The sequence below is a fragment of the Equus asinus genome, chromosome 21, assembly GCF_041296235.1.
Source record: "Equus asinus isolate D_3611 breed Donkey chromosome 21, EquAss-T2T_v2, whole genome shotgun sequence".
In the NCBI taxonomy this organism is placed as follows: Eukaryota; Metazoa; Chordata; class Mammalia; order Perissodactyla; family Equidae; genus Equus; species Equus asinus.
Window position 1 is genome coordinate 15107826 of NC_091810.1, and position 13785 is coordinate 15121610.

At 46.2% G+C, this 13785-nt stretch overlaps 1 protein-coding gene and 1 long non-coding RNA gene across 5 annotated transcripts in view; one reads left to right on the plus strand and one right to left on the minus strand.

Moving 5' to 3' along the window:
* The window catches only part of C21H3orf20 (chromosome 21 C3orf20 homolog), a 97578-nt gene that overhangs the window by 69398 nt on the left and 14395 nt on the right, over positions 1-13785 (plus strand). Inside the window, exons 12-13 of the mRNA XM_070493803.1 lie at positions 17-124; positions 1555-1697. Of these exons, the coding sequence (XP_070349904.1) occupies positions 17-124; positions 1555-1697 (251 nt within the window). The remainder of the gene's footprint in view (positions 1-16; positions 125-1554; positions 1698-13785) is intronic.
* The window catches only part of LOC106829364 (uncharacterized), a 71588-nt gene continuing 59529 nt past the window's right edge, over positions 1727-13785 (minus strand). The window contains exons 2-5 of one of the 4 annotated variants that reach the window (XR_011496754.1): positions 12925-13094; positions 11900-12056; positions 3847-4365; positions 1727-2203 (exon numbers count right to left, since the gene is read on the minus strand). This is a non-coding gene — a long non-coding RNA (uncharacterized lncRNA). Of the gene's footprint in view, positions 4366-11899; positions 12148-12924; positions 13095-13785 lie in introns of all 4 variants that reach the window. The other 3 variants (XR_011496752.1, XR_011496753.1, XR_011496751.1) reach the window with 3 other exon arrangements.

Consider the following 13785-nt stretch of genomic DNA (forward strand, 5'->3'; position numbering starts at 1 on the left):
ATTTCTCTGTTGGCAGTGCCGGCATGACCCCTACCGCCTGCTGCGGTATGACCTGGACAGCCCCCTGCAGAAGGACCCGCCTCTGCTGGTGAAGAACAATGGTGTGGTGCAGGGGATGATTCTGGTGAGCCGGGGCCCAGCAGGGGACTCGCCGACTGGCTGCCACCCTATCTCCTGCAGCCCCTACCCGTGTGGAATCACAGATGTGAGAGGGGGGAGGAGAGGGGGCCCATGGGACCCTCTCCCTGCCCAGCCTGAGGCCCAGAGAGCAGAAGGACTGACTGAGAGTCACACAGCACATAGAGCCCGTGCGCCTCCCATCCCAGGAGACGGAAGGGATGGATGACACTTAACCCGGAGAACCAAATTCCCTTCATCTGTTTGTTTGTAAATAACTTTTTACTAAAAAGCATATCATAAAAACATATATATTCATTGTAGAAAATTTGGAAAATACAATTTAGAAAATAATTTCTTCATGCTTCATGCTCAGATTGCTGCATTCTCAGCCAGGCCAGGTTCCTGCTGAGCCCATGCCCCGTTTGTTCACACAGCAAGTGGATACCAGGCACCTGCTTGCCCACACTGTCAGAAGCCCTGGGGCACACACTGCTGACATTTTGATGTCTGGCTCTTTAGTCTTCTTTCTGACTTTGAGGTCCTGCTTTTTCTTTTTATTTTCTTTTGAGGAAGATTAGCCCTGAGCTAACATCTGCCGCCAATCCTCCTCTTTTTGCTGAGGAAGACTGGCCCTGAGCTAACATCCATGCCTGTCTTCCTCTACTTTATATGTGGGATGCCTGCCACAGCATGGCTTGACAAGCAGTGTATAGTTCTGCACCCGGGATCTGAACCGGCAAACCCCAGGCCGCTGAAGCGGAACGTGCAAACTCAATTGCTGCACCACCAGGCCAGCCCCGAGCTCCTGCTTTTTTTATTGTGATTTTTAACCACTATGTAGGAGCCTGTCGTGTTATTTCTCTACCTGTGTTCCTTTTGTCCCATGTTTAGGTTATTGCCTTCTTTTTTTTTTTGTTTGTTTTGGCCATAGCAAAAAACACTGTAACGGATGTGGTCACATAGAAATCTTTGGAGAGGTCTCTACTGGTTGGAGACTGATCACCTGGCGGGTAGGGTTCAGAGAGCAATGGGACAAGATCCCTGCCCTCAAAGGGCTCCCATCCCATGGGACCAGCTGATTGGTGCATGCGGATAAGAGTGTTAGAGGTGGGTGGGCTAGGGGCCCTCTGAGCAGGGAGACACCCTTCAGGCCTGGGGGCCCGGGAAGGCTTGCGTGTGAAGTGGCATTTGAGCTGGTTGGGCTGGCAAGGGGCCAAGGCTGGGACGGGGGTCTGCCCTCTGACTCGGGGGACCTGGACTGGGGACAAGCTCAGCCACACCTCACTGGGCGACTCAGGGAAGTAACACCCCTTCTCCATCCAGGGAAGAAGGCCTGGGTCCCAGCACGAGCACTGAGAGCCAGCGGCCTGTCCCAAGAGTCAGGGCTGCTGTGCTGAGGGCCTCGCCCTCTGTTTCCTCCCTGTGTATCAGCAGATGTTTGCTGGGGGGAAGCTCCTTTTCGGGGGCAGCGTTTTGAATGGCTACGGCTTAAGCAGGAAGAATCTGCTGAAGCAGATCGACCAGGCTCAACACAACTGCAAGATGGGCTGCTTCCTGCCGGGCAACTACAAATTTAGGTAAAACAGGAAACAGTGGATGAGGGGTGGGCACAGGGTGGGGGGGAGGGGAGGGAGGAGCGGCCGGGTGGGAGCCTGCGGTGGTGAGGGGGCGGTGCTGTTGGTGTCTTCGGGACACAGACTTGGGGAAAGGGCCACGGGGGCGTTTGTGCAGTGCCGGGTTCTGTGGGGGAGTCATGCAGATGTGTTTGGGTGGGGCTCTAGCGACACCCCTGCCTTTATCCCACCACACCCGCCCCATCCTGTGTGGATCCCAGCCCTGCTGCGCCTTTGTCTCCCAGCAGGGCCACGTAGACAAGGGTCGCGTGCTGGCCCCAGCCTGCCTCTTGGCTTTTCAGCCAGGTGATGCCCATCCATTGAGCACCACCTGGGCCCAGCTTGGGAGTGATGAGCAAAGGTAGTTGTCTCTCTGGAGAAGCATAGCGCCTGGGTCACGGCAGGAGCTGGGGTTACGCTGTTGCCGCAGTGCAGGTGGCATCAGGAGATAGGAGCAGGTTCTAGAATGCCTGGGCAGGAGGTACAGTGAAAAGCTTACTGGATCAGGGCTCCCAAGACGAGGCTGGAGCCTCTGCTCTGCTCCTTACTCGCTGGGTGACCGTGGGCTAATCTCACTCTCCTCCCCTTTACCGTGAGGGTAAGAATGCCCACCTGCAAGGGCCGTTGTGAGGATCTTATGAAAGCGTGTGTACCGAAATGTTTCATAAACCGCAAAGTGATGAGCAAGTGTGTAAAAAGTGTTACTGGCCTGCAGCCATGGCCCGCCTGACTGCACCCCGCCACCACACCAAGTCTGGGCAGCACCAGACCCCTCAGCTTTCTAGGAGCCTTGATGCCAGTCTCTCCCCAGAGTACTGAGTTTGGACCTTGTCACAATGTGTGCCTGACCCTAAAGAGGTTCGGGGGAAAGCCATCCCTGGAGGAATCGTGGAGATCACGCTGTGACCCCAGGATCCTGGACACTTAGCAGAGGAGACAGGAGCCAGAGGAACCTGTGGACATTAGGAAGAGCAGATGCTGACAGGTGCAGAGAGCAAAGTCACTGAGACCTGAAGGCCAGAGACCCAGAGAGGGTGGGCTTGGAGCCCCGTGAAGACGAGTTCCTCGACAGTCCCCGGGAGGAGGGGAGATGAGGCAGAGGGGCTGCTCAGGTTTAGGTAGGAAATACACGAAGACCTAAGTGGGTGAGGGAGCACACCATCAGGAAGGCCCAAACCGAAGGTGAGCTGAGGCCGAAGATGACCAGCAACTTTTCAGAAACATTCGGAAGGTTGGCCTGCCACTTGGGGGTGCGGTAGCTGGGGAGTGGGGGATGCCAAAAACTACTTACAAAAAGACGCAGCTCTTATTTGGCTTTTGCTATCCTCAAAAGGAGGATGACCTTTAATGGGAAAGGGCAGCCTATACATGAGATAGGCGAAGGGGCAGGAAAAAGGAATCTGGCCACCTTTAGTAGCTGTGTGACCTGAGCAAACTGCTCACCCTCTCTGTGCCTCAGCAAGAATAAGCATAGTTTTCAGCGTGTTGGGTTGTGAGGATTAGATGAGTTGATACATGTGAAGTGCTGGCACCACTAACATTTACTGAGAGGTTACAAATTACAGTTGTTAGTGCTATTATGATTACTAAAATGAATTCTGGGCTCCTAATTTGTTATATCCAAGGGTTCTAAACAGACTCAACAGTATGCTTACAACAGTTTTCAACAATTTTTGAGGAATGGTGGGGAAGAATCAGGAGACTTGACACACACATAGATGGTTCAGGTTCTGGAAAGTGGAAAGGGGCAGATTCCTGAACTGCAAACCCGTAGGACTCTTCCTAATTCTAGATGGCCTGTTAGGTCGACAGTTTGAAAACGCTCACGGAAGAAAGGGAATGCGACCTCTGCAAGAGATTCTTGTTGCCATAGCAACAGTTCTGTTATCTGGACCTGTGAAACTAACTACCCAGGCTTAGTGGTGGAAAACAACACAATCATTTGTTATTATTGTCACTGATGGTCGGGGGCTGACTGGGCTTGGGTGGGTGGTTCTTGCTTGGGGTCTCTCGTGGGGTTGCAGCCAGAAGTTGACTGGGCCTGGCGTCATCTCAAAGGCTTGCTCACCCACACGCCTGACGGTCACTGCAGGCCGTCAGCCGGAACACTTACACAGGGCCTCTCCATGTGGTCTGGGCTTCCTCGCAGTATGGCGGTTGGGTTCCAAGAGGGAGTGTCCAGAGCGACAGCCAGGTGGGAGCTGCGTTGCCTTTTACGACTTGGCCTCGTAAGTCGTGTAGCGTTTCCTTCCCTGCATGTGAGTCCTAGGGCCAGCCCACATTCAAGGGAGGGGAGTGAGACTCACCTCCTGATGGGAGGACTGTTGAAGAATTTGTGGACGGGTTTTAAAACCACCTACCGGCCCGGTTCCTCTTCCAGCAGGGTGACTGGAGGAGTAGTGAGAGACATGCTGCTGGCCTGGACCATCCAGATTCCGGGAAGACGCTGGGTGAAAGCTCTTGATGTCCTCGTGGAAAGGTGGATAGGTGTGGCTCAGGTAGCGGCTTGTTCGGCCACACCCAGTGAGTGGTGAAGAGCCTGAAGGGCAGGGCTCTGTGCTTGGCCTGGTCACTTCTTGCCTAAATATGCAACCGGGATGAGCACGTGGAAGACTTGCTGGTCAGTTGTGCCCTAGACGGGGAGAGATGACTGAATCAAGGTTTGCAGCTGCTCAGCCGCCAGGAGGGGGTTGGGGAGGAAGGACAAATGTTCACCTTTAGGTTTGGAAGGTTTATGGTCAGTGGAGGTGGGAGTCCCAGCGCAACAGACTATTACGCCACAATGAAATCTTAGAAGGCAGAAGTATCAGTGTGTAGATGGAGGTGGAGCGCCTGGGTGCTGACGTTTGGTTTCGGGGTCCTCTGTTACAAGACGGACAGTGGCCAGCAGCTTTGCAATCAGGACTCTGCGAGGGGGGCCCTCGCCATCCCGTGGTGGGAATCATGTCTTGTTTAACGCAGAGCAGACTTTGTTTTGTTTGTTTGTTTGTTTTTAGTTCTTTATTCTTTTCTTGTGGTAACATTCGTTTATAACATTATATAAACTTCAGATGTAGATCATTATATTTCGATTTCTATGTAGATTACATCATGTCCACCACCCAAAGACTGATTACAATCCATCACCACACACACGAGCCTCATCACCCCTTTCACCCCCCTTCTTCCCGCTTCCCCTCTGGTAACCACCAATCCAGTCTCTGTCTCTATGTGTTGTTTGTTGTTGTTTTTATCTTCCATTTATGAGTGAGATCATAAGGTATTTGACTTTCTCCCTCTGACTTATTTTGCTTAGCATAATAGCCTCAAGGTCCATCCATGTTGTTGCAAATGGCCGGATTTCATCGTTTCTTATGGCTGAGTAGTATTCCATTGTGTATCTAGACCACATCTTCTTGATCCATTCATCCCCTGGTGGGCACCTCGGTTGCTTCAAGTCTTGGCTATTCTGAATAATGCTGAGATGAACATAGGGGTTCAGATATCTTTATGCATTCGTATTTTCATGTTCTTTGAATAACTACGTAGCAGTGGAATAGCTGGATCATATGGTAGTTCTTTTCTTAATATTTTGAGGAATCTCCATACTGTTTTCCATAGTGGCTGCACTCCCACCATTAGTGTATGAGAATTCTCTTTTCTACACATCCTCTCTAACACTTGTTATTTCCTATCTTGTTCATTATAGCCATTCTGACAGGTATGAGGTGATCTCATTGTGGTTTTGATTTGCGTTTCCCTGATAATTAGCGATGTTGAACATCTTTTCGTGTGCCTGTTGTCCATCTATATATCTTCTTTGGAGAAATGTCTGTTTAGATCTTTGGCCCATTTTTTAATTGGGTTGTTAGTTTTGTTGTTGTTGAGATGTATGAGTTCTTTATATATTTTGAATATTAACCCATTATCAGATATATAGTTTGCAAGTATCTTCTCCAAATTGTTTAGTTGTCTTTTTGTTTTGTTGATGGTTTCCTTTGCTGTGCAGAAGCTTTTTAGTTTGATGTAGTCCATTGTTTATTTTTTCTATTGTTTCTCTTGCCCAGTCAGACATGGTACTTGAAAATATTCTGCTAAGACCGATGTCGAAGAGCACACTGACTGTGTTTTCTTCTAGAAGTTTCGTAGTTTTAGGTCTTACATGCAAGTCTTTAATCCATTTTGAGTTAATTTTTGCACATGGTGTAAGATAATGGTCTACTTTCATTCTTTTGCATGTGGCTGTCCAGTTTTCCCAGCACCATTTATTGAAGAGACTCTTCTTTCTCCATTGTATGTTCTTGGCTCTCTTGTTGAAAATTAGCTGTCCATAGATGTGTGGGTTTATTTCTGGGCTCTTGATTCTGTTCCACTGATCTGTGTGTCTGTTTTTGTGCCAGTACCATGCTGTTTTGCTTACTGAAGCTTTGTAGTATATGTTGAAATCAGGGATTGTGATGCCTCCAGCTTTGTTCTTTTTTCTCAGGCTTCCTTTGACTATTCGGGGTCTTTCATTGTTCCATATAAATTTTAGAATTGTTTGTTCTATTTCTGTGAAAAATGTTGTTGAAACTTTGATAGGGATTGCATTGAATCTGTAAATTGCTTTAGGAAGTGTAAACATTTTAACTATGTTAATTCTTCCAATCCAAGAGCATGGAATATCTTTCTATTTCTTTGTGTTTTCTCCTATTTCTTTTGACAATGTTTTATAGTTTTCAGTGTACTGGTATTTTACATCTTTGGTTAAGTTTATTCCTAGGTGTTTTATTCTTTTTGTTGCAGTTGTAAATGAGATTGTATTCTTAATTTCTCTTTCTGCTACTTGTTGTTAGTGTATAGAAATGCAACTGATTTTTGTATGTTGATTTTGTATCCTGCAACTTTATCGTGTTCATTTATTAGTTCTGAAAGTTTTTTGGTGGATTCCTTAGGGTTTTCTATATACAAAATCATGTCATCTGCAAATAGTGACAGCTTCACTTCTTATTTTCCAATTTAGGTCCCTTTTATTTCTTTTTCTTGCCTGATTGCTCTGGCTAGGACTTCCAATACTATGTTAAGTAAGAGTGGTGACAGTGGGCATCCTTGTCTGGTTCCTGTTCTTAGAGGGATAGCTTTCAGTTTTTCTCCATTGAGAATGATATTAGCTCTGGGTTTGTCATATATGGCTTTTATTATGTTGAACTACTTTCCTTCCATACCTGTTTTATTCAAGGTTTTTATCATAAATGGATGCTGTATCTTGTCAAATGCTTTCTCTTCATCTATTGAGATTATCATGTGGTTTTTATTCTTCTTTTTGTTAATGTGGTGTATTATGTTGATAGATTTGCGGATGTTGAACCATCCCTGCATCCCTAGAATAAATCCCACTTGATCATGGTGTGCGATCTTTTTAATGGATTGTTGTATTCGATTTGCTAGTATTTTGTTGAGGATTTTTGCATCGATCTTCATCAGTGATATTGACCTATAAATTTCTTTTTTTTGTGTTGTCCTTGTCTCGTTTTGGTATCAGGGTAATGTTGGCTTCATAGAATGAGTTAGGAAGGTTGCCCTCCTCTTCAGTCTTTTGGAAGAGTTTGAGAAGGATAGGTATTAAGTCTTCTTTGAATGTTTGGTAGAATTCACCAGGGAAGCCATCTGGTCCTGGACTTTTATTTTTGAGTAGTTTTGATTACTGCTTTGGTCTCCTTACTGGTGACCAATCTATTCAAACTGTCTATTTCTTCTTTTTTTTCTTTTCAGGAAGGTTAGCCCTGAGCTAACATCTGCCACCAGTCCTCCTCTTTTTGCTGAGGAAGACTGGCCCTGGGCTGACATCTGTGTCCATTTTCCTCTACTTTATATGTGGGGCACCTGCCACAGCATGGCTTGCTGAGCAGTGCGTAGGTCCACACCCGGGATCCAAACTGGCGAACCCCGGGCTGCCAAAGCAAAACATGCAAACTTAACTGCTGTGCCACCAGGCTGGCCCTGTCTATTTCTTCTTGATTCAGTTTTGGAAGGCTGTATAATTCTAAGAATTTATCCATTTCTTCTAGGTTATCCAATTTGTTGACGTATAGCTTTTTGTAGTGTTATCTTATAACCCTTTGTATTTCTGAGGTGTCCACTGTAATTTCTCCTCTTTCATTTCTGATTTTATTTGAGCCTTCCTCCTTTTTTCTTGGTGAATCTAGCTAAAGGCTTGTCAATTTTGTTTCTCTTTTCAAAGAGCTGGCTCTTAGTTTCATTGATTTTTTCTGTTTTTTTTTTTAGTCTCTATTTCATCTATTTCTGCTCTGATTTTTATTATTTCCTTCCTTCTACTGATTTTGGGCTTTGTTTGTTCTTATTTTTCCAATTCATTTAGGTGCACTGTTAGATTGTTTATCTGAGATTTTTCTTGTTTCTTGAGGTAGGCCTGTATTGCTGTAATCTTCCCTTGTAGAACTGCTTTTGCTGTATCCCATAAATTTTGGCATGTTGTATTTTCATTTGTCTCCAGGTACTTTTTGATTTCTCCTTTGATTTCTTCATTGACCCAATCATTGTTCAGTAGCATTTTGTTGAATCTCCACCTATTTGCAGCTTTTCTGATTTTCTTCCTTTAGTTAATTTCTAGTTTTATACCATTGTGGTCAGAAAAGATGCTTGGTGTTATTTCAGTCTTCTTAAATTTATTGAGACTTGTTTTGTGGCCTAATATGTGATCTGTCCTGGAGAATGTTCCATGTGCATTTGGAAAGAATGAATGTACAGTATATATCTACTAAGTCTAACTTGTCTAATAAGTCATTTAAGGCCAGTGTTTCCTTGTTGATCTTCTGTTTGGATGGCCTATCCATTGATGTAAGTGCAGTGTTAAAGTCCCCTACTTTTATTGTGTTACTATTTCTCCCTTTTTGTGTGTTAATAATTGCTTTGTATATTTAGGTGCTCCTATGTTGGGTGCGTAGATATTTACAAGTGTTATATCCTCTTGTTGGATTATTCCTTTTATCATTATGTAGTGCCCTTCTTTGTCTCTTGTTACAGTTTTTGTTTTAAAGCCTCTTTTGTCTTATATAAGTATTGCAACCCCGTGTTTTTTTCATTGCCATTTGCATGGATTATCTTTTTCCATCATTTCACTTCCAGTTGTGTCTTTAGGTCTGAAGTGTTCTCTTGTGTGCAGCATACATATGGGTCTTGTTTTTTTATTCAATCAGCCACCCTCTGCCTTTTGATTGTGGCATTTAGTCCATTGAGATTTAAAGTAGCTATTGATAATTATGTACTTATTGCCATTTTGTTACCTTTTCTGGGTGTTTTAGTAGTTTTTCTCTGTTCCTTTCTTCTTTTCTTGCTCTCTTCCCTTGTGGTTTTATGGCTTTCTTTAGTATTATGTTTGGGTTCCTTTCTCTTAATTTTTTGTGTATTTATTATGGGCTTCTGGTTTGTGATCACCATGAGGTTCATATACAATAACCTCCATATATATAGCAATCTGTATTAAGTCGATGGGCTCTTTAGTTTGACCTCTTGCTAAAAGCTCTACTCTTTTATTCCCCTCCTCCCACATTTTATGTTTTTGATATCATATCTAACCTCTTTTTTTGTGTGTGTGTATCCATTACCCTCTTATCTTGGAAACAAATAATTTTAGTGCTTTTGTCTTTTTTTTTTAAAAAGGTTTTACTTTTCCTTTTTTCTCCCCAAAGCTCCCCAGTACACAGTTGTGTATTTTTAGTTGTGGGTCCTAGTTGTGGCATGTGGGATGCCGCCTCCACATGGCTTGATGAGCGGTGCCATGTCTGTGCCCAGGATTTGAAGCAGCGAAACCCTGGGCCGCCAAAGTGGAGCGTGAGAACTTAACCACTGGGCCATGGGGCCGGTCCCAGTACTTTTGTCTTTTTACCTTCGTATTAGCTTCACAGATGGTTGATCTACTACCTTTACCGTATATTTACCTTTACCAGTGATTTGGGGGGTTTTATGGATGATTTTCTTATTCTTATATGTAATCTCTTTTCCACTTAAATATATCCCTTTACCATTTCTTGTAAAGCTTGTTTCTTGGTGATAAACTCCTTTAGTTGTTGCTTGTCTGGGAAACTCGTTATCTCTCCTTCCATTCTGAATGATAACCTTGCCAGGTAGAGTATTCTTGGCTGTAGGTTTTTTTCCTTTCAGCACTTTAAATATATCGTGCCACTCCCTTCTAGCCTGTAATGTTTCTGCTGAGAAGTCAGCTGATAGCCTTATGGGGTTTCCTTTGTATGTAACTTGTTGCCTTTGTCTTGTAGCTTTTAAGATTTTCTCTTTATCTTAATTCTTGATGTTTTAATTACAATGTGTCTTGGTGTGGGCCTCTTTGGGTTTACCTTGTTTAGTGCTCTCTGTGCTTCCTGTACCTGGATGTCTGTTTCCTTCCTTATGTTAGGAAAGTTTTCAGCTATTGTTTCTTGAAATAGATTCTCTGCCCCTTTGTCTCTCTCTTCTCCTTCTGGGATACATATAATACAGATATTATTGCATTTGACATTGTCCCAGAGGTCCCTTAGACTGTCCTTGTTCTTTTTAATTCTTTTTTCTGTTCAGCTTGGGTGATTTCTCCAGTCTTTCATCCAGCTGGCGGATCTGTTCTGTTCTTCTGTGTCATCTACTCTGCTAGTGAGTCCCTCTAGTGAATTTTTCATTTCCAGTACTGTGTTCTTCATTGCTGCTGGTTCTTTTTGATATTTTCCAACTCTTTGTTGAGGTTCTCTCTGAGTTCATCCCTTCTTCTCCCAAGATCACTGAGCATCCTTATGACTTTTTGTTTGAACTCTTTGTCAGGTAGATTGTTTACTTCTGTTTCATTTAGTTCTTTTTCTGGGCTTTTGTCCTGTTCCCTTACTTGGAACACATTCCTTTGTGTCCTCATTTTACTTCTTTCTCTGTGCTATATCTCTGTTTTAGGTAGATCAGCTATGTCTCCTGATCTTGGAGAGGTGGTCTTACATAAGAGATGCCTTATGAGGCCCAGCAGTGTGCTTCCCTCTCGTCACCAGTTCCAAATGTTCTAGGAGTGTCCCCCTGTGGGCTACATGTGTCCTTCTGTTGTGGAAGGGTTGCTCTTACTGCAGGTGTCCATGGAGGCTAGGCTGTCCACCTGGCCAGCTGGTTGAATGCTCAGCTGTGTGTGGCTGCTAGGGACACTTCAGTCACTTTATCAGGCATGGGGAGCCCCAGCACAGTTGGCTGCAGAGTCTAATAGCCCGTTCCTGTTGTAGTTTTTCTGTTAAGTGAGTAGGCTCCCAGCATGGCTGGCGCTTACACTTGCTGTAGGCCTCTGGCCTGCAAGGCTGTTGTTGGCTCTCTCAGGGTTGCAGCTGAATGGGGCTACCCCTAGGCATGGGAGCACCCAATTGTTTCAGGCTTTGGAGGGTGGAGCTGATCCCTTATGTGGCTGTTTGAGAAGCACAAGTTTGCTGTAGCTGACAAGCCCCACCACCTGCAGGGCCACATACTCCATCAACACAGTCCTGCCCCATGCACATGCCCTGACCCACTGAAGTGGACCCAGTCACCCCACTTCAGAGGCCCCACATACTCCACTGCTGCAGGCCCACCCCTCATGCATGTCCTGCCCTGCAGAGGTGGACTCACTCACCTGGCTGCAGAGGTTCCAGGCACCCCACTTATGCGGGCCCACAAGTTGCCCAAAGGCTTGCTGTTGGGTGGGGCCGGTCTAGTAGGTGGGCTGCCTGCCCTGACTGAGCTGGATTAAATAGGTCCTCTAGTGGGAGGGGCAGACCCTGTGTAACAGGCCAGGGGAAGATCTCCAATGTCATCTGCCAGCACCTATGTCAGCATACCTGTACCACATCACAGTAGTGGCTGCCACCAATGTCTCAGTCCCTGGAGAGGTCTCACCTCTCATCAAGATGCACTCAGAGCCTATCAGGTGAGTCTCTTTTCACCAAAGGACTGTGCACCTTTCTTCATGGTGATTTTAGGTTGCTTTCTGAAACAGGTGAATTTGTGTGTGTGTCCTTTAAGAACAGGCTTTTTTTCCCCTTATGTCTGATAGCTTTCCTGGGGGTATTCCCCACTGTAGTTAACAGCCAGCAAAGTGAGGTATTTTGACACCTCTCTCAGTTGGGAGTCTAAAAGCTGCTTATTGTGGTAATGCTCCCCTGCTCAGATCCCCCACTCCTCCAGGGAAGGTTTCATACCTTAAGGTTGCTCCTGGCTGGTCAAAGGTGGCTTTTTTCTCTCCAGAAAGGAACTTCTGCTTCTTCCACCTCAGTCAACACTGTCTCGTTGTTGGGGTTCCCTTTATCCAGTTTTCAGTCCTCTCTTAGGGGTAATCATTCCAAGAGTAGGTTGCATCTATGGGAGAAGGTGAGTTCAGAGTCCACCTACACCGCCATCTTGACACCATCCTGCAGAGAAGACTTTGAATCTGCTGGGTTTTGTACAGCTGTAGTGGGAGGATTAGAGGTAGGGAGTTGAGAGGAGAAGAGACAGGTCAGCAGAGTAAATGCTGGGAGGTGGGCAGAGCTGGGAGCCATATCCAGAAAGGCTGCCCTGGTCACTGGCCTGGAGGCTCTTTGACCTTCTCTTTCCTAAGAGGAACCAGCCACAGAGACAGTCCTCAGTCTGGGCTTGGGGTCTGTGAAGCCACCATGGAGAAGCAAGAGCTGTGGTGGGAAGAGGCCCCAGGTCTATCCTTAGCCAGCAGCGGAGCTCAGCTCCCCAGGGAGGCAGCGCTCCTCCTGAGCCCCAGTGAGGTTGGGGTAGGCTCCTGCCTAGTGAGTAGACTGGTTGTGACAAACAGAGCAAAAGGGTAGGGCCAGGCCAAGGACAACTGGGGGAGACTGTGAGACCAATACGAGGGCCCCAGACTCACACAGGCCCGAGGAGCTGGGGCTGCCTGGGGACAGCCCTGCCCTGAGGAGCAGGCAGTGGGATGGGAAGGGCTGCAGGTCTCTCTGCATGTATTAAGCCGCACCAGCCCAGAGGGCGGGGTGTCCTGTGTCACATGCCCTAGACGTCCCATCTCCCCTCTGTTTGCGTCCTCCACTCATCTCAGGGCCCAGAACATAGGAGGCCCCATGGGAAACGTTTGCTGAATTTCATCACCTAGGGCTGACTTTATCCCAGGGAGGCAGAGGTCAGGTCAGAATGAGGAAGGGCTGGTTGACAGAGTGTCCACTGATAACTGGCTGCCGTGGTTATGCGACTGCCCCTCGCATACCTCTAATGATGGGAGACCCCTCACTCCAGAAGCAGCCTCCTCTTTCAGCCTGAAAGTCATGCCGTTCCATCAGTTTTGGAGCAGCTGCCACACGTCCAGCTTCACACTCAGCATTGGTGGTTTGGAGGTGAACAGGACCTCGACCTGCTCACCTTCACTGATCCAAAGACCTAGAAATTGATGTGAAAGAGTGAAGGGCACTAATCATTAGAGAAATGCAAGTCAAAACCACAGTGAGATAGCACCTCATCCCCATTAGGATGGCTGCTATCAAAAAAAACCCAAAACAATAAGTAGCAACCGTTAGAGTGGTTATGGAGACGTTGGAATGCTTGTGCAGTGCTGGTGGGAACGTAAAATGGTGCAGCCACTGTGGAAAGAGTGTGGCGCTTCCTCAAAAACTTAAACATGGAATTATCGTATGATCCAGGAATTCCACTTCTGGGTACATACCCAAAAGAATTGAAAGCAGTGTCTCAAAGGAATATTTGTACACCCATGTTCATAGCAGCATTATGCACAGTAGCCAAGAAGTGGAAGCAACCCAAGTGTCCATTGAGGGGTGAAGGGATAAAGAAAAAGGAAGGAAATTCTAACACATACTACAACATGGATGAACCTTGAGGACAGTAAGCTAGTGAAATTAGCTAGTCACAAAAAGACAAATACTACACGATTCCACTTATATGAGGTCCCTGGATAGTCACATTCCTAGAGACAGAAAGTAGAACGGTGGGTGCCTGGGGCCGGAAGAGGATGAGGGCTTGGTGTTTAATGGATACAGAGTTTCAGTCTGGGAAGATGAAAAAGTTCTGGAGATGGATGGTGGTGATGGTTGCACAGCAATGTGAATGTATTTAA